Source organism: Sciurus vulgaris (assembly GCF_902686455.1).
Source record: "Sciurus vulgaris genome assembly, chromosome: 11".
NCBI classification, from domain to species: Eukaryota; Metazoa; Chordata; class Mammalia; order Rodentia; family Sciuridae; genus Sciurus; species Sciurus vulgaris.
In genome coordinates, this window is record NC_136472.1 from 28,291,672 (window position 1) to 28,318,355 (window position 26,684).

The 26,684-nt window shown below is 51.8% G+C and overlaps 1 protein-coding gene across 1 annotated transcript in view; it reads left to right on the forward strand.

The window, feature by feature from the left end:
• Positions 1-23,393: 23,393 nt before the first annotated feature.
• SYT13 (synaptotagmin 13) overlaps positions 23,394-26,684 on the forward strand; it is a 41,458-nt gene continuing 38,167 nt past the window's right edge. Inside the window, exon 1 of the mRNA XM_079102767.1 lies at positions 23,394-23,692. Within this exon, the coding sequence (XP_078958893.1) occupies positions 23,510-23,692 (183 nt within the window). The 5' untranslated portion in view covers positions 23,394-23,509. The remainder of the gene's footprint in view (positions 23,693-26,684) is intronic.

The following is a 26,684-nucleotide window of genomic DNA, read 5'->3' on the forward strand; positions in this document are numbered from 1 at the left end:
AATCAATGTTTGTAGCAGCTCAATTCACAATAGCTAAGCTATGGAACCAACCCAGGTGCCCTTAAGAGATGGAGGGATAAAGAAAATGTGGCATATATACACAGTGGAATATTACTCAGCCTTAAAGAAAAATGAAATTGCCCATCAAGGAATGGAACTGGAGACTATCATGCTAAGTGCAATAAGCCAATCCCCAAAATCCGAAGGTGGAACATGCTCTCTGATATGCAGATGTTAATTCACAATAAAGGGCAGGAGGGAGGATAGAAGTTCATTGGATTAGACAAAGGGGAAAGGGGGGATGGGAGAGTGGAATGAGTGGGACATTGCTTTCATATGTTCACACATGGATACACACCAGGGTCGCTCCACACCATGTACAACCCCCGGAATGGGAACTGACACTCCAGGTATGTGTAACATGTCCAATACGCTCTACTGTCATGTGCAACTGGGGGGAAGGACAGCAGCAAGCAAGGAGGGTGACTGGGTCCCAGAGGCCGTCTGGACAGGCTTTGTCTGGAATCCACATCTAGAGCGGCAGAGTGGATCTTTCAGTCCGCACAAGGTCAACATGCGACTTTGACTCGTTTAACCACCCGAGCACCCAAAAAAGAAAACTCCAGGCTGAGAAGGGCGGGAAACCCCCGGATGTGAATTCTCCGACGCGGGGCTCCAACCCGGGGCTCTTCACCAGGATCTCGCCCGTGGCTCCACTGCGCCCCCTTCATCCGAGACCCGGCAGCGGTGACCTCCTCACAGAGAGGCCGCGCGGGTCACGGAAGCGCGTGCACGCGAGGCAGCACCGGGCTCCAGAGCCCCGGGTTCTGCGGCGCTGACCCCTCGGGCACAGCACGCAAAGCGGAAAGGAGGGGTGCAAACGCTCTCAGAGTGCCACGGTAACAAGTGCACGCGCAAAGTGTAAGGACGGAACAGGACTGTCCCCGAAACAGGGAGAATGATCTTAAAATTCAGAGGGAAGACTAAGTACTCAAACATAAGAAATATGTTGAGAGGCGGTAGTGAAGCACTTGCTGTAGCAAATATTCGAACTTAGATTTAAAGACACCACAATAAAAATTAAGTCTGATATATATATATATATATATATATATATATATATATATATATATCAGGTGCATTAAATATTTAATAAAATAATTAGAACTTTAAAAAGATCCAAAAATATAGAATAGGGAAATGTCTTATTGGGTAAAGTCTGACACCCAAATGCCATTAAGAAAAATATAGGGAAGCCGGGTGCAGTGGCACATGCCTGTGTTCCCAGAGGCTCAGGAGACTGAGGCTGGAGGATGGAGAGTTCAAAACCAGCCTCAGCAAGTTAGGGAGGCCCTAAGAAACTCAGTGAGACCCTGTCTCTAAATAAAATATAGAAAGGGCTGGGATGTTGCTTAGTGGTTAAGTGCCCCTGGGTTCAATTCCCGGTGCCAAAAAGATGAAAAATTAAAAAGGCATGTTTAATTTCATGAGTATTAAAATTTTCTCTCTTAAAAAGAACACCATAAACAAGAGCAAAAGACAAAGGTTATTCTAGGAGGACCCATCACAATACACATGACCGATGGAAGGATAAGACCCCCAGACAGGAGGAGATATAACAATATAAAGTGGTCTGAGAAAATGACCAAGCGTCTCACTGGGAAATAAAGAAGAGACTCCATGTTCAGAACTAGTTGGGAACACATTCTTCAAGAAACCCATCTCGGGACAGAGGGATCTGAAAGTGCTTGAGAGAGGGTAAGTAAAATATTTTTAAAAGCATGACTGTGTTGGCAGCAGCCAGGGAAATAACCAGAGGGCAGCGGGATGGGAAATGAAAACCAGAGCCAGACAGTAGCTGGGGCTGGCGTCTGTTCCGAAGATGTCCTCGTGTCCCTGGGGTGCGGTTCTACCCATGCGGAGAGGTGGAGGACAGGACCCAGGACCCAGGACCCAAGCAGTAGGTAGGTCACCTTAAAAACTCCCAAGTGAAGTCAAAATTCCAAGTGGAAAGCTGTGTTCTAGAACATTCTTTAAACACAAGAAGACAGAAAATTTGAGAATAAGCAAATAGAAATGATAGCCTATGCAAATAAGAACTAGACAAAAAATGTTGTGATTAAAGACTGTATTCAGACAAGGTGGATTTTACAGGGAGGGGTCGTTCTATAAAGACAAAGGGTAAATACATGACCCGGCAGACACCACCATGCTGAATCTGCATCTCCAGAGATCCTAACTTTAAAATACCGAAAGCACTAATTGGTAGCACTTAAAAAGCAAAATAAATACTCAAGTCTGCATCAGAGTGGAAGGCTATTGCGCAATTGCTGATAGAATTTTTTTAAACCCACTAAGAATATAAATCCGAAAAAAAGTACAGTTATACTTGACCCAAATATGCACTTGTGTGGGTGTGGGTATACCTGACCCACATACGCACACCTGGGACGGTAACTACACGAGGCAGGAGAAGGGACTTTCTTTTATACTCACACTCCACACGCCAAGAACTCTCTGCTCGCCAAAACGTGCGCGGGGTTTCCCCAGATACCCTGCCGTTCTTCGTGGACGCCCTATGGACACCCTGTGATTTAGGTTACCTCTGAGTCCGATCTCACTGGGGGAGGGCTCAGTCCCTTCAGAGAGGCTGCCTGCTTCAGGTGACATTTGCAAAGAAAGTAGCGAGTCACCCACAACTTCTGTCCGACGTGGCTGCGACTCTGAGGCTCCCAAGACCTTCTTAGGTTCAATTAGTCTGCTAGACTGGCTCGTGGAATTCAAGGAGACACACTTGCCGGTTTTTTTTTAAATTAATATGGGGTGTGACGAGAGGTACAGGTGAGCAGCCAGGTGGACAGATGCGTAGAGCAAGATCCTGACGGAACCCAGAGGATCCTGAGCATAGTGCATCTGTCCCCGGGGCTGGGGTATGCCACCCGCCTCTCTGTGCTGTCCTCTGAATCCTGTAGCCTGGAGAATGTTCTGGAAGCTTCTTCACACAGCCATCGTGGATCACTCAGTCTGTCTCCAGGGGACAGAGTGGGAGTTCCAAGCTTTTACTCATGGCTTGGTCATTCTGCTGACCAGCCCCCATCCAGGAGCCCACCAAGAGCCACCTCATTAGGACAAATGAGGCTTCTATCACCAAGGAAGTCCCCAGGGATCAGGAGCTGCGTCAGGGACTGGGCGGAAAGACCCAGACTTAGAACACTCAGGACTTCCCAGGCTTCCAGGGGCTCTATGCCAGGAACCAGGGACAAAGACCAAAATATACGTATTTGTTATTGTAAATCACAATGTCACAGGGACAACAATCTACACATTTTTCAAGTGCACATAGAATATTTACCACAATTTACCATATGCTGGTTTATTTTAAGAAGCCTCAAAAAATTCAAAAAATTAAAAGCATCTAAAGTATATTCTCTGACAAGGAATCCAGCAAGCAGTCAATAACAAAAATACAACTAGAAAATTATCAGCTGCCTGCAAATTAAAGTTTTTCCCAACCCTATCCCTAGACATGTGAAAAGGGGCTCAGCTTTTAACTAGTTATTAAGGAAAGTCAAATGAAGGCAAAATAAACCATTACTCACCAGAACTAGAAAGATAAGGAATGTTCTATGAAGTAACCATAGCCTTGAGCTTGGCTAGTGGGAGAATAAGCTGGAAGAACTACTTTGGAAAACTTGTTATTCATGAAAGCAGAATATGTACTTATTCAATGACCCAGCAGTTCCTCCCCAAGGTATATGCATATGTCCCCGACAAAACTCATGTAGGATTGTCATTAACAGCCCTGCTAAAAAGCAACTGCTGGAGATCAGACCTTGCTCACCAAGGCAGAGTGGACAAGTAAGTGGTGGTGTGTTCACATAGCAAGGAATATTCCTTCACAGTGAGAATGATGAATTCTTGCTACATACAACAGCGAGGATAAAATCCACAATGTAATGCTCATTTAATCAAGAAGCAAGGAAGACGGGCAGGGCGCTCTAGACTGAGGAGAGCAAAGAGACAAACCATCCAAAGGCAGCAGTTGATTCAACTCCAGATTTTAAAAAAGCTCTATGTTTTGAGGCTGGCTGGGGAGATCTGAGTGTGGGCTGCACGTGGGGAGCGGTTGTTGAATTAGTGCTGATGTTCTCGGGTGCGGGCAGGGCGATGCCCTCGTTCCTGGGAGATGCTTGCTGGAGGGCTGAGGGCTGAGGATCACGGTTTTGCAGCTTACTTTTGAAGGGTTTGGTGGAAGGGAAGTGTGTGTGTTTATAGAGGGAGACGGAACTAGCGCGCCATGCTATGAAAGGTGGTTAGGATGCATAAGGATGTTAATCAAATTATTCTTTCAGATTTACTAGGAGCTTGATGATTTTCTAAGGAAAATAAAAAGGACAGGAAAATAAAAGGAAACATGCCACACACACCCATTATACAAAATTTGTAAGATAAAACATGAAGAAGGAAAAAAATTAAAAAGTCTAAATCATTTTCTTCTTAAAAGAAATTATCTCAGTAAAGAATATCTGAGATCTATGTATTTGATTCAATCTTGAGTTGGAAGTCCTTGTCTCACGGTAATAAAAGAAAATGAAATAAGTAAGGATCGAGCAGAAAGAAACAAAATTATCTACACAGAAAACCCAAGAGAATCTACAACGAATCACTGGCATTAAGAGCATAAGGCAAGCTTGCTGAGTGTAAGATCAATAAACCAGGATAAAATGCAGTTCCACATCAAAGCACCACAGAGCTAGACAAAGCCATTTTTAACATTCCATTTAAATATAGCAATAAAAATAAGTAAACAAAGAATAAATCTAACAAAAGATATGCAGGATCTTTGTGTAGTGTACACTAAAACTTGACTGCAAGGCATTAAAGAAGGCCACCAGGGTAATGGGGACATAAACTCTGCTCACAGATGAGAAAGGTTGACCTCATAAATATGTCAATTTCCCCCAGATTAATTTCTAAATTCAGTTTTATTCCAATCAAAATCCCCAAATGGTTTTCCATTGAACTTGAGAAGTGTATTGTAAAAATATATACAGAAGAGCAAAAATAGTCAAGACAATTTTGTAGTTAATGGAACTCGTCTTGCCAGCAAGTAGAACTTAATATAAAGGCCAAGGCAATCAATATCTGGTGCCACGGGAGTGAGGACAGACACCCGGACTGATAGGACAGAACAGAGGGTCCAGATCAGAGAGGAAAACTTCATGTGCTCACGTGAATAAGGAAGCGTCACTCTTTCCAAAGGTAGCATTGCAATTCAACCTTAGAGGGTGGCCCTGTCAATCGTCACGGACAGACAACTGATCCTCTTTATATAAAAGTAAAATTAGATCCCACCCCAACCAAACAGAAAAACCCCCTAGGTGGGCTGATGACCTAACTGTGAAAAACAGCCTTTTAAAACTTTCAGAATAAAAGAGAGGAGGATACAGTTTCATAGTAGGGAGGGACCTCTCAAAACGCAAAGTACAGCCATGGAAGGAAAGGCTAGAGACTTGACTAGATTCACATTAAAATGTTTGTATTAATAGCACCACGAGCTAAGTGAAGGCTGAGCTGGTCATGGGGACAGAGAACCTTCCACTCAGGTGACAGACTGAGAATTAGGAGCAGAGATAGAGAAAAAGACAGAGGTCGGCCGCAGGGCCCTTGCCTGGCGGGCACGAGGCGGGGCTCCACGCCCAGCACCACACATGCCGAAGACAGATGGCTCAGGAGCAAAACGAACCAAGTCCAACCCCGCAGGAAGGCACTGTTCCCAAGGGTTTTCAGTGACACTCATGATTGACCAAGGTGCCATCAGGTGATGGCAAAAGGGAGGAGCAGAGGCCGGTGGCCTTCAGTGCTAAGGGCAGCCTCGTCATACAGAAAGCACGCACATCTCTTCCCGCTTGGCACATGCATACGCTCATTGCACATGCACCTTGCACACTCCTGTGCAAGAATGCTCAGCTCAGTGTTGTTTGTTACCGTAAAAACCAGGCAACTGCACCGCCATCGGCAGGAGGATGAATAACTGCTTGGGGTGCCTTTGCATAATAGCATGTTAAACACCAGCAAGAAGAGCCAAGCTACGGGCACAGCGTGCGTGAATCTCACAAGGTGAGATCAGGAAGAAGCCCGAGTTATTGAGATCGAGTTAATTAAAAAATACACACAACGTGATAATATTTATGTAGAACTTTCAAATACGAAAACAGTACATAAAATAGACACATGTAGTAAAAATAGGAAAACACATGAAAACAATAATCATCAAGTTCTAAACTTTCCAGAAGAGGGTGGGACAGGGCAGGGGCTTTAAACTGGATCTGTCTCGAGTGGTGGGAACCCAGATGCTCTTTAAATTATCCTCGGAACTCTTTCTTGCTATGTCAAAATATTTCGTAATTTATGAATTGAGTGACATGAAATAAAACAGTCTGATAGAGAATGAGCCAGCTGGGGCCACTTGGAGGGAGTGGGAGGATGTCCCCAGATGGCCAGGCCCACCTTGGACAGGACGGGGACTCCAGGAAGGAAGCCGTGCGCATGCTCTGCGTCCGGTGCAGGTATATACTGGACGTGACAATGGCAGACGAGGTCCCAGGGACCGGGGAGACTTGTCCTGTGCCATAGCCCAGACGCCTGCTGGGTCACGGGAGGTTTGCAGCTGCAGGTCCCCTCACCTGTCATTTGTTCTGCACTGTGACTACGAGAGAGGCCGTAGTGAATGAAACCGGTGCCGTTTCTGCTGTCACGGAGAAGATGGGCTGCAGGGGGCATGGGCCCCAGCGTCACAATCACAGAAATTAATATGCGTTCCCAGGTGAGATAAGGGCTGTGAAGGAAGATCCTGGGGACACAGGCGAGAGCGTGCAGGTGCCCAGGTGAAGTTGGGGACGAGGCACGTTTGCCACGGGAGCCGCTGTGGTGGGCTAGGAAGATGGTAACCCCGCAGAGAGAAGGGGAGAGGGTCCTGGGCAGAGGCCTCCTGCAGGAGAGTGTCCTGGGGGCCGGGCCTGGGCACAGGCGGCAAAGGGGCAGAGGGTGAGGAAGTTGGAGAGGGGCTGAGCAAGTCGTGCAGCCTTCTAGAACTGTCAGGACCAGGAGCCTGAAGGCATTAGGTCACTCTGAGATGGTGGATAGGCCTCTTACAAGGGACGATGCCCAGCACTGACCAGGACACAGAGCAGCAAGAACCTCCCACACAGCGTGGGTGTGCAAAACGGTACCTCGCGCCCGAAGCCACTCAGTGATCCCTTATAAACACACTGTCGCTGTGTGCCCTGGGAGGAGCGGAGGCTGTTCACCTCACCATTGCCAAGAACTGGATGCAGCCCACATGTCCTTCAATGGGCGGATGGAGGACAGCCTGTGGTACTTCATGTGATGATGAGATAAAAAGAACCAGCCACTCCTGCACACAAGGACACGACGCACTCACACGCAACCTGCTGAGTAACAACAGCCAGGCGTGCAGGGCCTCGCTCTGTGCGGTTCCACCGGTGTGACCTTCCGGAAAGGGAAATAGAGGGGCAGAAACCAGGCCTGGGGCTGCTGGGGGTTTGAGGGATGGGATGGTTACCAAGGGCCATGGGCGAGGGGACATTCTGGAGATGTTCTCTATTTGGATTGTGGTGGTGGCTCCATGACTGTATTCACTGATATAAACTTAGAGAACTGTACAGTAAAAAAGGTGAATTTTACCACATGTGAATTATGTCTGTAGTTAAGAAAAAAGAATTAAGAGCTCAGTCCAGCTGCCCATAGAGAAGTGATCAGAGAAGCTTCTGGTAATACGGCATCCTGAATGTCTCCCCGCCCACAGCAGATGCCCAGGGCGTTAGACAAAGATGGCCTCCTTGTCACCCCCCAGGATGGAGTGGAACTCGAGAGCAGGACAGGGGAGGCCTGAGACGTGAGAACTGAAAGGGCATCCTGAGTCAGGGGGCATGGCAGGAGCTGAGGCCCTGGTCCTCCGTCTTGCCAGGACCCCAAAGCCATTCTCACTGCTGGCCTCTGGCCCTGCAGGAGCGGCTGGTCCAGACATGAGGGTGTTCCTAGTGCCACCTTGGGGGTGATGCTCAGGGGGTCCAGGGCCAGAGCAAGCCTGCCTGAGCGGCTCCTTGTCTTGGGACAGGCTCTTGGGAGAGACCATATGGACACTTGGTGAGATGTCACAAGATGGGCTCAGAGTGCCTGACACCCAGGCAGCAGGGGCGGCCACTGCCATTTCCCGGACTCAGACAGAGCTTAACACGCTGAGTGCACGACGTGCTTTGCCTGGTAGAGACAGGGATGTGTCTGCAGGTGTCAATCATCCGTGACCAGCTTAGGCTCCCTCCGTCCCTCTGAAGCACAGGGCCGGTGAAGGAGCTGGGCAGAGCACGGACTCCTCATCTTCACGGGTCTTAGCTGTGGCGCACTTGAGGGTCCGCATGGTCTCCAGCCCGAAGGTGAGTCCAGGCTGTAGAGTAGGCCGTGGCCGGCACGGGCAGCTCCCGTCTGCCCGGCAGCTCCAGGCCTCTCCAGCTCTGGGATGAGGCTCCCTAGAGCCGTGTGCAGGTACCTGCTCCTGCAGGCACCTTGGCTTCTGTGGCGCTCCGGGCTCCTTTGTTCTGGGCAGAGGCCACCACGGGACATTCTCGCCTCCGGGGACTTCTCAGGCTCGCTGCTGGGAGAACCCGAGGGTCTCAGGAGGAGCCTCCTCGTCAGCACCAGGTTCCCTCCTCCCTCTGACTCCCACACCAGGGCCGCCCTCCCGTCCCCCCTCTCCCCACAGACCCCTACTGCCCTCCCTGTGCTGCCTGCCCTTAGTCCCTGGAGGGACAGGACAGAGGCGGGAGGGGGGTGGGCACACGTCAGCAGAGCTGGAAACGTGAAGGCAAGAGGACCTCGGGCCGCCTCCACAGGACACTGTTCTCAGCTGGAAGGGCTTCAGTGTGTCCAGAGCCACCTCCCTCCTGGCAGAAAGCCCCTCACTGTGTCCTCCACCCCACCGGTACTCACAGCACGTCGTGGCTAGTGCTTCCGTCTGCGGCTCGCCTTCTGACCCCTCTACTAGTAGAGCCACCTGGCCACCTGAGGTCGGCTCTCCTCCGGCTCCTCCCCGCCCCCGCAGGCCCAGGATGGGCCCTCAGGCAGCACACCAGGTTGTCCAGGTGGCCCTGGAATCGCACATGCACAAGTGAGAAGAAACTTCTGTCCTTTAAACCACACACGGTTCGGATGGGCCTGGAGAGCCGCCTACGGGTTCTGAAGGATCGGGAAGGAAGGACACGGAGAGAAGGGACCGTGAGCCCGCGTGGACCTCTGGACTCCGCAGACCCCGGGCAAGTCTGTCCCTGCCTTTTCTCCAGCGGGGGAATGAGCTGGCAGTTTTGCTGGTTTCTTACACTAGGTTAAATGAATTCATGTCCCTTGTCATCAGGGAACGCGAGGTCTGTGTGGCCCTGGTGGGCAGCTGGTGGACATTTCCTCCTCAGTCTGAATGGTCTGCAATCGGCCTCCCCCTCACTTCCTCCAGACCCCTCCAGGGGCAGCTGGTGCCAGTCCCCTTGGTCACCCCACGGGGAGCCCTCCTGGAGGACGCGGGACCTCGAAGGTGCTGTCTGGACTCCAGACACCGCAGCCTCTCTTCTTACCTGTGTGCTCAGGTCTCAGGAGTCCCTGCGTGCTGCGGCTTCCTCTGCCCTTCTGATCCTGACTGCCCAGACATCGACTGCCGGCCACCCGAGGGCAGAGACCCTGCTGGCAGCTCTGAGGGCGTGCAGGGCGTCGGCGATGTCACCCTCCCACCTGCCCCAGGTGCAGGAGGCTCCATGGGACAGTGACATATCTAGTGCCCTCTTCCCCATCATATGATGGCTCGTTGTGGTCACTTCTAGAACTGTTGGAACTAGCACCAGAGCTACTAGTACTGCTGACCACAAGCCGGGTCATGTGCTGAGACCTTTCCATACATTTGATCCCGACAGCAAGTGAGGTAGACAGGTTTTCCTCCATTCTACAGAGGAGCGGACCGACTCAGAGACGGGCCTCCCGCCAGGGCTCCATGGCTAGTCAGAGGTGGCGCTGGACTTGGCCTAGGGGTGCGTGCCCCTGAAGCCTGTGTGCCCAGTGGCTCCCCTGGGCTGTGGCCACCGCCAGCTCCTCCACCCTGGGGCCCTGGTCTTTCGTCTGAAACGGAGCTAGTTACACATGCACACCCAATAAATGACGGAGCTCTGGAGACCTCAAGATGACGGAGCCGGGACTGAAGATGCTTCAGAAACTGCTTTTGGCTGAAAATGTGAACGAATCCACCCTAGTGGCTCGGGGGGTGCAGCCCGAGCCAGGCCTGGTCGACAGGGGAGGCTTTCCCGGGGCCGGTGGCTCTGCTCTCTCTCTGCATGTCTCGGATAGGCCACTGAGCGTCGTGTGATGAGGAGAGGGTGACTGCTCCACTTTGGGCCAGACACGTCCCGTTCCTCTGCACAGAGCCAGTCTTTCCTGCGGGATGAGCTTGCTGTAGATCCTACTCAGTGGGAGAGCCAGGCCTGGGGAGCAGGTCGGAAAGGGAGGCAGGGAGAGCTGCCCAGGAGGCCTCTGCTTTGATACTTGGGAAGGAAGCCTGGGGGGAAGGGGTGTTTATAGGCTGCTGGGAAGGGTTGGCTGAGGGTTGGGGGTGCAGGCAGGAAATCAGGTTTTATGACCCACTAAACATCAATCACAATTAAACTCAGCTGGAGACTCCCCAGCCCACCAGAGGCTCGAAGCACTGAACAAACATGAAGAAAGGAAGACATGTTCCACAGGCCTCCCAGGGAGGGGCCTCGTCCCAGACTCTAACTAACCCCGTCCCCACGGCGGGAGAGGCAGGCCCAAATTAGTTCAGTTTAGTTTAGTTATGTCTTGTTTTCCAAAGAAGCAAAGGTTTAGTGACTCTTTTGCTCTGTAAAAAAAGAAAGGAAGGAAGAAAGAAATAGAAAGGGAAGGAGGGAGGGAAGGAAGGAAGGAAGAAGGAAGAAGGAAGAAGGAAGGAACCTGCCCATCAAAGTGGTTAAAGAAGATGGACCCCGTGGCACCGATGGCTCAGCTTTCGGAGCCTTCTACGGTTTGGGAAGGATCCTGGGATTCGCTTGCTCACTTGGTCCCGCCCCAGTCCTTGAAGGAAGGAAGGAGGATTCATCACCCTGGATACACAGAGGAGGAAGGTTCAAAGGGTGCAGGCACTCACAGGAGGTCAGCAGGCGACTGGTTAGTTGCCGTGTTTGGGATGGCACGGACTCCTGAATGGCGGGCTCTGCAACCTGGTGTTTAGAGACTCCCCAAGACCTCTGAGCCCCCCCAAGGGAGATGAGGCTGGTAGATCAATAAGGGATGCGTACAGCTGGATGGGTCAGGGCTCTCCAGAGAGACAGAGCAATAGCACAGATGAGAGAGAGAGATGGACCGGCAGACAGAGAGAGACTGACAGGAGAGGGGATTTGCTAGGGAAATTGGCTCACCTGGTTGTGGAGGCCAAGAAGTCCCGAAGGAGGCCTTCTACAAGCTGGAAAGCCAGGGAAGCCCGAAGTTCGGGGCATCAGAAGCAGGGAAGTGGATGGTGTGAACCTCAGTCTGAGTTCAGGGCCTGAGAAACTGGGGGGCTGCTATGTGCAAATCCTAGAGTCCAAAACAGAGTTCTGATGTCCCAGAATAGGAGGAAGCCGTCCTAGCTCCAGGAGGGGTGGGCTGGGGTTTGCTTTTGCTTTTCCTCTGCCCTTTGGTTCTCTCTGGACCCTCACCTGATCAGATGGTGCCGACCTCATAGGCTAAGGGCATCTTCCCCGTCAGTTCACTGACTTACACGCTGGTCCTTCCAGAAACACCCTTAGTCTATTTGTGCAATTATAACAAAATACCTGAGACTGGATGACTTACAAAGAACAAATTGCCAGGTGCAGTGGTACACACCTGTAATCCCAGCAACTCGGGAGGCTGAGGCAGGAGGATCGCGCAAGTTCAAAGCCAGCCTCAGCAACTTAGCAAGGCCTTAAGCGACTTAGTGAGAACCTAAGTTCTCAACATAGAAAATAAAAAGGGCTTCGGATGTGGCTTTGTCCTCATATGGAGGAATAGTGAAGGACAGCAGATCCACTCCTGCAAATCCTTTGTATAATGTCATTCATCCCGTCATAAGGACTCTGCTCTGCATCCCAAAGGCTGTGTTTCCCAATATTGCAATGATGGGGATCAAGTTTTGAGGACATGAATTTTGGGGACAAATTGAGTCCACAGCACCCCATCATAGACACGCCTGGAAATAATGCTTTTCTGGCTATCTGTGCATCTCTTAATCCAATCAACCTGACACCTAAAATTAGCTATCACAACAACTTAAATTGCAATGTAAGAGAGAAAGCATAAGATAAATAAGTGGTGAGGCTTAAGTGTGAAGGGACAGGACAAGCTTGGCGAAGAGACAATAGTTCCCAAAACTTCCTCAGAAAGCCTTGAGGAGATAAGGCCGCCAAGAAAACCAAGAGTTGCTATGAAGAAATGATCCACGGAGCACTTGAAAAGTAAAAGGGTAATCGCAAAAATAAAAAAATTTAACGGGTTGAAATTTAAAGTCAAAGAAATCTTCCAGAAGGTAGAACAAAAGTAGAAAAAAGGGACATGAAAGATCCATCCAGGAGGAACACCATGTGACAAACAGGAGTTCCAGAAAAAGAACTAAGAGAATGAAGAGGGGAAAAAAATCCCCCAGGGTTTTGATCTAAATACACAAGTATTAAATTAGTATGAAATCTAAATACACAATATTTAGATCAAAAGGGTCCACAGACTCAGCACAATGAATGAAATGTTGTGAAATTTCCAAATGTCAATGATAAAAAGAAGATCTTAGAAACTTCCAGAGAGAGACAGACAAAAACAAACAAGAAAGGACACCATCAAAGGAATGAAATCAAGATTGGCACCCGAAACTCTCAGCCCTAGAAAAAATGGAGCAAAGTCTTTAAAATCGTGATGCTATTTTCAATCTAGAATTGTGTGGCCAAGTGATCAACAGAGTTTAATAGGGTCTGAAGGTAAGAGGAAAAATATACATTTTCAGATTTACCAGGACTTAGGCTGCTTCTTTCCTATACACCTTTTCTGAGAAAGTTACTTAAGGATGTCCTTCCATAAATAAAGACCTGTTTCTGGGACTAAACCAAGAAAGAGAAAAATGTAATATATAACTTATAGGGGAGCGACTGAGGGACATTCTAGGACTTAGACTGAAAAAAAAAAGTCCTGGAGAGCAATTAGTCCAGTTAGAAAGAAGGAGAGGAAGGATTCCAAGCGTGTGGGGGTGAACTTGCTCCAGTGATTCACAACTGAGGATAATTTCACTCTCTGGAGACTTTTGGCAATGTCTGAGGACAGGTTTGGTGGCCACGACTAAAGAGGGGGAGTTTCTCTTCTGCTAACCATTCTCAGAGCTTGGACAGTCCCCGTTCTCCAACAACTACCCAGCCCCAAATATTAATATTGCCAAGTTAGAATATAAAGCCCGTGGGGGCAATGTCCACTGCCCTAGTTCACACCTACATCCCCAGACAGAGGCACAGTGCTTAGCCCTCAGTAAGTCCTTGCCAAATAATGAGTGATTAACCTGAGTTAATGACAATCTAGATTCTCTGAGGTGGACATGTCTGTGGAGCTGGGTGAGGACAAGGGTTAGCAGCTAACCTATTCCTGACACCACCTCTGGGACACAGAGTCCCAAGGCTGGTGGGGCAGGGTGGGCTCTGGCATGCAAGGTCACTCTGGGGGCTGGATGGTGGGTCACAGTTTCCACGTAGGAAGCACCAGCCATACCATCCTAAGGAAGCAGTGCGAAGTCTCCTGTCCAGGGAGGACATCTCTCTCCATGCCTCCTGGAGGCGGGTCCCCGGGAGCCTGTGGGACTCCAGGTAGCTGGGGGACCTCAGCAGGGGGTTTGTGGCAGCACTCTGGAGTGCTTCAGGGAGGGGCTGCAGGTGAAGGGTGGCTGCCCTGCAGAGCTCTTAGGTCACTTGTGGGGGCTGCCGACTCCAACGACTCCGCTTTGTCCCATCTACAGAGTGTGGGGGCAGGTCACCGTCAGGGGCTTCACGGGCGCTTTGGAGCAGCTTGGCGCACCTGAGAGGTGAGTGGTAAGGTAGGGAGGAGGGGCTCCACCACAAGCACCCCGTGGTCCTCTCCTCGCTCCCCTTCCACCTTGGCAGCCTGTCTTTTGTTTCATTTTCCCACAGAGAAACACAGGGAGGGAGGTCGCAAGGAACAAAAAAGAAACGTGCGTCTCCTGCCCCGAGGATCTCTCGTTCTCCCTCAGCATCGCCATCTTTAAATGATGATGATGATTCCCAGCTTTCCCGTGCCAGCCCTGTGCCCGCCGCGCCAGCATCAAGCCAATCCCTCATGCCCACTGCGCCTCTTTATTCTCTGGTTCGTAGATGTCAAAATGCTTTGTCCGAGATCACCTAGCTGGTTCCCTAGTGGGACCTGGCTTTGCTTGGCGGGGTGGCGGGTTGACCGTTCCCACAGGTGTCTAGTTTGATCACAACACAGAACTTGCTACTTTCCAGCCAGCCTGACCCCAGCCCAGGCTGTGTGATGCAGACCAGAGTGCCCGGCTCTGGCCAGGGCTCCTCCCATCCCAGTCCTGGAGGGGCTTAACAGTGCCAGGGCTTCTGGAGCCTCCTTTGAACGGGGCAGGTGGCAGGGAGCTGTGGAGTGGACGGCAAAGGAGTTGTACGTGAAGCTGAGGCAAAGCCTTAAGACTTGGGCAGTGCGACGGGGACACGGCTGCTGTTTTTCACCCAGCAGACTCATGGAGCATCTGTGAAGTGCCAGGGCTCCTATGGGGCTGGAAATATACCCACAGACAACACAGACCTCTCTCCTGGCTTTCCAAGGGCCTGCATTCCTAAAGGGGGAACTGGCCTGCCAACAAAAGAGACAAGAAGCATCATATGAAACATTAAATAATGATAAATACTAATGGTTTGGAAAAGCAGAGCAAGGAAAAGCAACAGGGGCAATGGGGTGAGGAGCTGGTATCTAGACTAGGGCCCAGGAAGGACTCAGGAAGCTGCTGGAGCAGCGGGCTCACTTCCCCCTCCATCCTCTAGGTGGCAGCAGCTGGCCACCCACAAACCCTGCCAGCGTTTCCTCTTCTGGGCCCCAGATGAGAGTCCATCCTCAGTCCATCTAAAAATACCCTCGAAATGAGAGCATCCCAAAAACAATACATGCAGGATTTCTGGGGTGTGAGTACTGTTCTGTCTTTAATCTTGGCGCTGGGTAAACAGCTGTGTTCACTTTGGAAAATTCCGCCACGCTGTGCTCAGGACCAAAGTACTGTGTAGGTTATACTCCAATAATGGGTTCAAAAGGACACCCACCCCTTCCACATTGTATTTTAACCTGAGTCACAGTTTACATTATTTTGCCCTGTGGAGGGTTCGAGCTCTGTGTCATCTTTCTTAAACTTTATCAAATACATTAGTGCAGGCAAACCCCCTGCGCTGTGCCCGCCTCGCACCCTTTAAACATCAACATCATAGCTCCTGCGCACGCCCACGGCGCCTCATTTATGATTTCCAGCTTCAAGTTCCTCACCGTGGAGGAAGCGCGTAGAGCCGTGCCTTAAACTCCGGTTGCAGGATCTGAGAACTGGAGGATTTTCCCAACCTTTCCAGACAACTCGCTGTTCTAAGAGCCGCCTGGCTGAACGGACCTTTGCAAAGTCCTCCCCTGAGTTTTCGGGCAATGAGTTTTCTTTCGTAGTTCAATTCATTGGTTGAATTACCAGTGTATTAAATTATATAATTCAATAATGAGATCAACGGACATAAGAAGATTTGGAGACTGTTAGATTTGCCTCGCGGTGATGAAATAACTGAGATGAATTGAGAGGGAGGAAGGAAGATTTATTCTGGCTCGTGGTTTCCGAGGTCGCCGTCCCTGGCGGCTGGCTCCGTGCTTTTGGGTTGGGCAAGGCAGAATATCACAGCGGAGGCACCCGGCAAAGCAGAGCCACCCACCCATTGTCAACCAGGGAGCAGAGAGAGGGGAGGGGACCAGGGTCCAATACACCCTTCAAGGGCACACCCCAGTGACCTGCTTCCTCCGATCGGGACCCACCTCCTGAAGTTCCCCACCACCCCATAGCTCTATCAGCTAGGGACCAGGTCTTCAGCACATGAGCCTCTGGGGACATTCTAGATGCAAAGTGTAACAGAAACAAATACAACTAACCCTAAGTGAGCCTGCAACTCCATTGAAGGGGGAAATCGGCTCAGCAGAGTTTGGCGTGAATGTTGGAATCTACAAGATTTGTCCTTTTTTTGTATCAGGGATTGAACTCAGGGACACTTAATCACTGAGCTGCATCCCCAGCCCTTTTTTGTATTTTATTTAGAGACAGGGTCTCGCTGAGTTGCTTAGGGTCTTGCTAAGTTGCTGAGGCTGGCTTTGAACCCTCTATCCTCCTGCCTCAGCCTCCTGAGCCGCTGGGATTACAGGCATGCGCCACGGCACCTGGCCCAAGATCAGTCCTTCTGTGATTGCCAATGGGCTGGTGTATCCATCAGTCATTGGTAAATTGTCTTTGGGAAGCAGTAATAATAAAGCAATTTATTGTGCAACTTAAAGAGCCCTATTCTGGGTGCTTGATAAAAGCAAGTATTTCATAGACATGAATAGCTCCTTCCCATTGTAATCGGGTAGCTCTGGACATGTAACCAGCCCTCTGAAACCTGGCTTGCGTGACCCAGCACTTAATGCAGCTCACAGCTCTGTGGGTCGTGCCTTGGGTGGGTTCTGCAGGGGCCTCAGTCATGTGTCTGGGGAGCTGCCAGTGGGCTGCGCAGCTCTGCTTCCGGGAACTGGCCTGCTGTAGGCTGGGATCATGGAATAGCTGCTGGGTGAATCCCTCATGTCACACAGCATGGACGGGCTTCTTCACAGGGCGGCTGGGGAGGATTCTGTGATGGAGCATGGAAGCTCCTTGGTATCGCGAGACCTGGGCTTAGAACTGGCATGTGGTCATTTCCGTCCCCGTTGATTAACCAAGTCAAGTCAGCCCAGAGGAAGGGGCAGGTCAGCTGGCTCCACCTCCTTGCAAAGTCACATTGCAAAGGGGTCTGGATGCAGGAAAGGGAAGAATTGCAAACCATCTCTGCCCTGTTATGATTAAGGGAACGGAAGCTCCGGCCTGTTATGGGGACTGCCCATCCAGGATCTCCCAGCTAGTCAGCTACAGGGCAAGAATAACCACGTCTGCCGAGTTTCAATGCTGACCAGGTCAAGCTGCCTTCTTAAGAAATGAAAGGGTTAGGAGCAAACGGGATCCTTCTACTTTTCAAATCACTACTACTTGAGAATCTTCCTCATTTCTCCAGCACTATTCTTATCCCTATGGAGTGGAGATGGTTGCCCCATTTTACAGACAGGGAAACCGAGGCTGACAAATGTAGGTTGTTTACCAATGAATCACAGTCTAAGATACATAAGGACAAAGGATGTGAACCCATCTCTTCTTTTCTCTCTTCCTGTTGGGGAGGGGGTCCCTCATCTGTTCTCACGGCTCTGTTCTTGTAGGCGTGCTCGACACTCTAATCTGGGTTCCACAAACTTCTAGAAGGCATCACGAGGTCCTGGAACAATTCAGGGTTATATAAGGTGATATGTACTTTGCATTCAGGCATTTTTCTGAAAAAGGAATCAGCGTTTATTAGATTCTCGAAGGAGCTTAAGACAAAGTCAAGCCCCACATTTCTGGAACGTCCTGCCCTTCCTCCCAACCAGCAGACAGAACTCTGGGAACAGTATTTCATGATCTCTATATTACCTAAACTTAGAGAGAAAAGGGGGCCTTTTAGTTACTTCCAGAAGAAATTGGATGGAATTTGAGGTTGAGCCTCCGGAACAGAAGGCTGTGCCTTCCGTGCGGAGATGAGCGTGGAAGAAGCCTGGGTGGCAGACCAGGCCCGGCCACAGTGGCCGATGACAGGCCCCGTCCACCCAGAGTTGCCGCAGTTTGCTCTGCGGGTGGAGCCTTTTCTTCCATTCACAGATTTGAGTTCTGCGTCAGGGGCCGGGGACTGACCCCTCTCTCCTTCCTGCTTAAGATGGGGCCCAAGAATTGCCCAGAGTCGTGAACAGGAACCTGGAGCCGCTCACGGCTGGGCCTGGGCCCGGGCCCAGCTGCTCTTCCTGTTCTCCTCACAGCCGGGCTCAGCTCTCTGCATCCGCAGGGCCCTGTCAGGGGACCCGAATCTCACCCCTTACCCGAGGCAGCTTCCTCCTGCACATCCCAGCTTCTGCAGGGACCTGAGCTTGGGGAAGTTCCTATTAGCAAGGGTGGCCATGAAGCCATCGAATGAGAGCCAACAGCACAGAGCTGGAAACTGGGGGCCAGGAGGAGAGGGGACTTGCCCACGCCACGCGGACCCTCTCCTCAGGCCAGCCGTGAGCCAGCCCACCAGGGAGCAGCACATGCCCGGGGGGAGCTGGCCTTGCTCCCTGATGCCTGCTGGGGTCTCCTCTGACTCCACCAGGCCAAACTGTCCTCGATTCTGCAGGGGTCCTCAGAACACAGTCCCCTCGGCTCAGACTCCCCTGCCCAGAAACAGCCAGTGGCTGCTCCTCGTGGCCAACAAGCCTGCCGTCTGCCCAGCTCTCCCTGCAGGCTCTGTCACTCTGAGCTTCTGGCTTGGGCGGGACCTCTCCTCCTTGCCTGGGAGAGCCAACGGGCAGATTCGGGACTTTTCTGTAGCTGGAGATCAACCATGGTGGACATGTTTTACCTGGGAGAAATCGGCAAACGCTAAACCCAGGAGTCCTTTCCTTGGAGAGGGGATTGACCAGTCCACAGTAGCCCCACACCCACTGTGCCAAGTTGTCACGGAGACCTTATACACGCTGCTGCTCTGTCTGGGACGTGCTCCTTCCTTGCTGAACCAGCTCTGCTCCAGAGGCCTCAGCTCAGCTGCTGCTTCCCTGGGAAGCTCCCTGATGTCTCTGAATAGGTCACGTCCCTGTCATAAGTGCTCTCTTCTCCATTTGCGTCGCACTTCTGGTTTCACATGTGGAATGAATGATTATTTTCCATCTTCCCAAAAGGAGTTGGTCTCTCCCTGGCTGGAGGGACCATGCCTGGTTCCATCCACTACCAGTGCCCTCTCCCAGGGCTCAGGGCTCGCTGGTGACACTAACTGACCACATCTGCTGAGTGCACGAGGGACCTGGAGACATAGGCACCAGACAACCCCAACTGTGGCCTCTGCGGACTCTGCTCACACGCGCTCCCCTTGTTTCCCAGCCTCCCTGCTGTCACGTATGTCCTGCTACCAGATTCTGGCCCAGGGACCCAAGCACTCCCTGTGCTCCATCCCTACCATGGCCTCTAAAATGTCACCAGAGTGGCTTTTTTCTTCTCTGTGTGGCTGTCACCAAAGGAGTCATGGGGCGAAAGAATCCTATATTCCTAAGCCACCCATTGGAGCGGAGTGTCCCGGTGAGTGAGCCAACCCTCCTGAACTTAGAGAAGGAGAGATCCTTTTTTAAAAAACTGGTTCTTGCTCATTATTCATGAAGAATGACTTCATGACATTTGCAAGCAAATGGTTGGACCTGGAGACTATCATGCGAAGTGATATCAACTAGTCCCCAAAAAGCTAAAGGTTGAATGTTTTTGTGGACATGGGGATGCTAACCCACAATAAGCAGGGCAGGGGGATAAATATTCAGTAGATTAGACAAAGGGAAGGGGCGGGATGAGAAAAGGAACGACAGCGGAATGAATCTCAGAGACACTTTCGGTGAGTTAATTCCTGAGGTCTTGAAGGCTTTTTTGTTACTGCAGCAGGGCCTAACCTACCCTGACCTAAAACACCTATCCAGGCCTCTCATTCTCCTACCTTTTGGGCAAGCTGCAATCTCTCTGGAGCTCAGATTCCTTACTGTAAAATAAAAGGATTTCAGAAAGTGATCTCTGAACTCCTTCCAGTGTTAAAACTCGGTCATTCTGTTTGCATGTCTTCCTCTGCTGGCACCCTCTGCAGACACCATAGATGTTTCCTAAATAAGAGAATCTTCAATACAGCTGTGCACTGCACAATGCACAGAATGATGTTTATGTCAATGAAAGTCAGAATGGACAATGATTATCCCATAAAATTATAAAAGCGGAAGAACTCCTGTCACTTAGTAGTGTCCCTAGCTATCCTGACATCACAGAGTAATGCATTCCTCTGCTCATAGTGATGCTGCTATAAATGAACTTACAGAACTGCTAGTCATGTTAGAGTACCACCCATATATTGTGTACAGTACATAATACTTGAAAATGAAAATAAACCACTGTCACCTCTTTATGTATTTATTGTTTTATCACTATTTTAGAGTGCACCCCTACATATTAAAAAGAGCCTGCTGTGAGACTCTGGGCTGTGCCACGCAGACAGCACTCACACGTCTTGCTGTTCCGGGTTCCTTGGCTGCATGGAGAGGCCCCTTCAGGGAATGGGCCTATGCTTTCTAGGTCTGTGTGAGTACATTCTATAGTGTCCCCACAACAAAGGAATTGCCTAATGATGAGTTCTCAGTATGCATCCCACAGCTAAGAGGATGCCTAACTGTACTTGAAATCTTTTCTTCCAGATCAGAGAACTTTAATACCTTAGAAATTCAGGGATTCCTCAGAATATCCAGACATCCACCCAGCACACTATCCATCTCCATAACAATGGTGACATTTCATCGTGTCGCTGGGGAGCCTCCAGGATCTGCCCCTCCACCCTGCAGGAACTCCCCAGCATCTTGCCCTCCTCTGCCCCTGGCGGCCTGGCAGCCCCAACATCACCAATTATCCGCAGGCCACATCTCAGGCTCTGAGCCTCTCCCCTCTGCTGCCTCTGTCAACTGTCTCTCAGAGGATGTGATCTCATTCTTCAAAGGAGCCACTGATGCCTTTTCTGAGAGAGTTGTCGTTAAAGGCCCCTGCTCAGAGATAGTAGCGAGAAGCACCAGTCACTCTCCGATGAGACAGATGTGCAGAGATGCTGGTTAGATAGCAAAGGCACCTCAGAATCTGCAGGACTCTTTGGGGGTCCAGCTCTCCTGGCTATAATCTGCCATAGTTTTATTGCATGCAAGAAAGTCAAGCTCTTCTTCCTGGGCTGGGGTCCCTCTTCCTGTTATAAATGAAGGCCACTGCAGCTGCCAGCATCCTGGTAACCATAGTAACCATGGACTGCATGGCAGGTGTCTGATCTCTATCAGACATTTTCTGATATTAAGTGCTCTTCAACCTTCCCTCTATCCCTCTCCCGGATCCTATTCAGATTTGTGGTATTGAGGGTCTCCCAGGGGAGCAGCCCAGGCCCGGGAGACTTGGAGCTGAAAGCATTAATTAAACCTCTTATTTCCCCAGAACATTTTGCATTTGCCAGACCTGGCAGCCAAGGAAAGCCTCCCAGGGAAGCTCAGATGAGAGAGAATGCTAATTCAAACACCAGGGACTGAGGCATGTCATTTCTACAGCTGGCAGCAAACAGGGCTCCGCAGGAAAACATGTCTGGTATACAGCAGGCATACACTTGATACTTGTGGAAGCATCAATTTAGTGAAATGGACCTCGAGCAGGAAATGGAATTACTCACAGGTCATTAAAAGTTCTGCATGAGATTATTGTGTGAGACATTCAACAGTTATTGAGTGCCTACTGCATGCACCCACAGGTGATGGCGTGGAGCTTCTAATGATGTCAGCTTGTTGAATGAATCCCAACTCTCCGGGAGCGGCCATGTTGGACATGGGGAGAGAGGAGGCTGGAGGGGTTAGCAGGGACAGTATCCCAGAGGGCTCTGGATCCAGGCTGCCCCTTGGTGTATCCCTGGAGAACCTTTCAAGCTGTAGTGGCTGTGACCAGCAGGATCAGCTTGGCATCTCAGAAACATCCTTCTGGATGCCCCAGAGGAAAGGATTAGAGGAAGAGCTTTGCTTTGGCCAGGCCTTGAGCTCAGGGGTGTGTTTGCTTTCCTCCTCTTGGAACCTGCCCACCCTGCTATGGGACACTTTGGCTCCACAGAGAAGCCACATGGAGGAGACAGTGTGCATGGCTCTTTCTGTGTTTCCTGCAGCAGCCGAAGCAACTGCCAGCCATGTGAGTGAGCCAGCGGCCACTCAGCCCAGTGGGACCACCTGATGACCGCAGTCTCAGAAGACATGGTGCTGAGCGGGCAAGCCACCCAGCTGAGCCCAGGCAACACACAGAGTCCTGCTAAGTAGCAGAATAATCGTCCTAAACCACCAAGTCATGGGAGGTCTTTTGAAAGCAGGTGGAGGTAACTAGAAAACTGGTAGGACCAGGATGGGTGTGGAAGCAGACGTGAGCGCACTCCAGCTCAGCAGAAAAGTCTGGGCAGAGATGACGGACTTGGGAGTCAGCAGCTTCACAGGGACCTGTGGATGGAATCGCCTCTACCCTTTCTCACAAGAACCCACGACTCACAGCCGGGGTCTGCGGAATTAGACACTCCACGTGATTAAGAAAAGAAAATCACTGCTTTCTAAGACAGTCTCCACATGCCTAGGATTCTAATTTCCCTGCCCTCAAGCCTATGTTTATTCTCCCCCATTCTGAATCAAGGGTGTCTGAGCTGCTGTGGTTGATCCTCTTTATCCTCCAAAGACAGTCCTTCTTTTGAGTGTGGACTTGAAATCTGGGTTCAGGATGACTGCATTTCTGTGTGCCCCCCCCCCCCCCCAGCATCTTTATCTGCACCTGGGCATGAGAATCCCTGCAGGTCAAATCAGGTAACAAAGGCAAACTGCAGATCAGTCCGAGGGGGCTGCAGATCACGGAGATACTGTGGTCATCTTCAGCAGGACACAGGGTAGTCTAGAGCCAGAGCAAGTGCCAGCCCTTTGCCTGTGCCCTGCCCCCCCCCCCCCCCCACACACACACAGGGGAGAGGAAGGCTGGCCTCTCTGGTTTACATGTCAGCAAAGCCCCTGGAGCAACCTCTTTTGCAGCTTCCCTGACAGCCCCTGGTGGAGAAAGAGGGTGGGCAAAAATTGAGTCGGCTAGTAAAGGGACCCTCTAGCCAGGTGGAGTCGCAGGCCTGCTTCCCGCGGTACGACCTCAGCCAGGTCCAGTTCTTCTTAGGGGCCCCACTGCCCCGCGTGCACGTAGAGGATTAAGAACAGCCTGAGACGATCCGGGCCTCCTTCCACCTGGAGGGCTCCGGCTGCTCTTGGGTGGGGGTCCGGTCACATGTTGGCGGGAGGGGGGCGGCTGATTGACGCGGCTCGGTGTCAGCCTCCTCTGACGTCCTCGCCGCCGTCCTCCCTCCCTCGCTCCCTCGCTCCCCGCCCCTCTGGCGGCGGGAGAGCGGCTGGCTCGCGGGGACCCGGCAGCTGCCTAGCGGCGGGCGGCGGGCGGCGGCCAGCCCGGGGGTGGTGCGAGGCGGTGGGACCGAGCCCCGCGCGCGGAGCAGGCACCATGGTGCTGTCGGTGCCTGTGATCGCGCTGGGCGCCACGCTGGGCACCGCCACCAGCATCCTAGCGCTGTGTGGGGTCACCTGCCTGTGCCGGCACATGCACCCCAAGAAGGGGCTGCTGCCGCGGGACCGAGAGCCGGACCCCGAGAAGGCGAGGCCGGGCGTGCTCCAGCCCGCCCAACAGGTGAGCGCGGGGGCACCGGTCCTCCAGCGCGAGGCGGGGTCGCCGGGGCTGCGACGGGGACATGGGGGCGGGGGAGGGGCGCCGCCGCGCTGCTCCGTTTCGCTAGGGTACTTGGCTGGGAGAGGGGCCGCGGACGTGCTCCTGGGTCGGGAAGGCCCGAGGGATCGCTAGTGGGGTGAGGGGTGCAGAGGGGCATGGACGGGGTGGGGGGGGGTGCCGCAGCGACGGTTGAAGGGGACGCTGGGGATGGGGCCTAGGTAGCAATGGGGACCCGAGGAGAGGATGGGGACCTGGGAGATGCGGGGGCTTTGGGGTAAAGGCGCTCGGAAGGGGATGTGGGAGGGCGCCGGGAGCGGGGGCGGGCGCAGAAGGGAGGCTGAGAGGGACCGTGGGGAAGAAGCGGACACGACCGGGGACAGCAGTCGGGTCTGCGCGGGAGGAGGGGGATTGTGCAGCCCGTGTAGGGCGGACACCCACCTAGCTGAGCAGAAACCCCAAAGGGAGCTGCTCACTCGCTCGCCCGCGCCTCCTCCGCCAGCTGGGGCCTGGGGCCAGTGGGACAGGGGCGACCGGGCTGGGCAGAGCAGCTGAACGCCGGGAGGGCTGCGGTCTCCTCCGCCTCCGCCTCTGCCAGCCTGGGGTTTGCCACAGCCTCCCCGTCCATCTCTGAAAGCCCCTGGAGACAGGAGGGCTCCCTCTATGCATCTGCTCCTCTCCAGAGCTCCTTTGGGCAGGAAACGGGTCGCGGCTCCCCGCCCGGCTGGGAGGAGGTTTGAAGTCTCCCTAGCAGTGTGACCTCCAGGATGCCTTCTCCAGTGGGGGTGCCAAATGTTCCCGGAAGACCCGAGAAGCCTCTTGCCGGAGTGCTTTGAAGAAGGCTGGCCCTGTGGGGTGGGGTGGGATGGGGGAGGGGGGCAGTGGGGTGACTTAAATGACCTCCCAAGGCCCTCCAGATTCCTTCCAGATCCTAGTGGCACTGAACTTCTGTGCTTCCATCTTTCCTTTTCCAATTATTCATAAGTACCCAGGTCCGGTTGCTGAGTACGAGCTGCAGAACATGGGGTGTCAGGCCGGAATGATCTAGCCATGGGAGCAAGATCCCCGTTGACTGGGTGGGATGAACTCCTATCCAGAAGTGGCAGAGTCAGCTGCCTCTTAACCTCCTCTCCTGCCCAGGGCACCTAGGATGGCCACTGTGCTGCCTTTCAGGGGTGGCTCTCCAGGCACTGTGTCCTCCCCTTCCCAGGGAGGACCTCTGCAGAAGGGTTGGTTTAAGTGACCGCTAGGACCCCCTCCAAGGCTTTGTCTTACTGACAACCAGCAGCCTGCACCAGGGTTGATCATCTGCTAAAAAGAGGCAGGTCGTCTCTCAGCCCTGCTTACAATCACCCACAACATCTCATTAGAATAAGTCACAGCAAACCGTGGCCCGGGCTCTGTGCCAGGCCCTCTTATGAGTGCTTTACATTATTAATGCATTTAACAACCCATGACAGAGCTGTGATGATTCAGTTGAAAGATTGGGAAACAAGTTCAGAGAGGTAAGTAAATTTGCCCAAGGTCACACAGAGAAGTTTGGGAGCCTACCTCTCCGAGCTACCAGTGCTCCTGGCCTGATCTGAGTGGCTCCCTCTCCAGCCACGCCCTCCTCCTCTTTTGCAGTCTCTGTCTCCCTGGCCGTTTGGTCATTCTCACAGGACACAGAGCTCTGTCCGCCCCTCTCTTCTGGCTTTTCACACAGATGGCTTCTTCTGACCCTTTAGGTTTCTTCCAGTTGAAATGTCACCTAGTCAGGGAGAATTATACCTACTGTCACGCGAAACCAAGCATCTCCACATTTCCCTCTCCCATATAATTTCTTCCAAATTCTTTCCTAGCATTTGTGACAGAGGAATGGGGTCTTGGGTTTTCACCTCCTTGCATAATATTTATTCCCAGCACAGAATGAGTTTGGTGCCTGGAGACTCACTGGCATTCAATAAGAAACTATTGACAAATAAAGGCATCCCAGAATCCAGCGGGGTCGCCAAGGTAGCTCCTCCGATGTGTGTGTGCCCCTCTGCACACCAGTGCTCGCCCTAGAGGGACACAATAAATATTTGCTGATACATGGTACCTGCCCATCCACATTCCCCTTAAAGGCTCCCTGGGTACAAGGGATGGGGCCACCTAGGGCTCAATCTACAGAGTGGCGAGGCTGAGGTCTCACAATGGCTTGGTGACAGCTTCATTCAGCTGCTGACCCAGATAAAGTAAATAGAGGAAAGACCACACGGTCAATTTCAAAGAAAGTCAGGCGTGCAGTGTCTGCAGGGTAGCAGGTGACACAATTTAAGTGGCATATGTGGACAAAGAGGGCACAGCCAGGGGAGCTTTCTGTAGATGTTCCTTAGAGAAAAAGGGCTTGGGGGTGGGCCATGGGCTTCCAGTTTTCTGCGGCCTGGCAGAGGTTTCTGAGATTTAATAAGTCCCACTGAGAATGGGGGTGTCTGTGGGGGACAGGGTCACTGCCTCTGTCTTGTGTCTCACCAGCCGTCCTGCTGGGAAAATTGTTGGATTTGTAGGCCAAGCCTGGGAATCTGATATCTGGCTACATGAAAGTAAAGTCTCTTGTGATTCTGAAGAGAACTTTGAAATTTCCCCAGGGTTTGGAACCTGCCACGGGGTCTGTAGACAAAGTTTCAGAGGGTCATGGATTGGATAGGGAAAAGAAAATCACATCTTTATTTTCATTTGTCTCTGACTAAAACTTAGTGTTTTCTATAAGAAGAAATAAGAACAAACCACAGCCATATTACCAATCCCTGTAACTTTGTCCCCAGGGAAAGTCACAGATGGTTCACACCACCTTTGCAGCAGATCCATTTGCTATGGCACACATGCGTCTCCCCCTGAGTACGGTACTGACCCCTGTTCCCGCTGGATCCGCTGCTGAAGGCATGAATCAGGAAGCGCACGCACCATTCACAAGTCGGTTTTCATAGATGCTCCT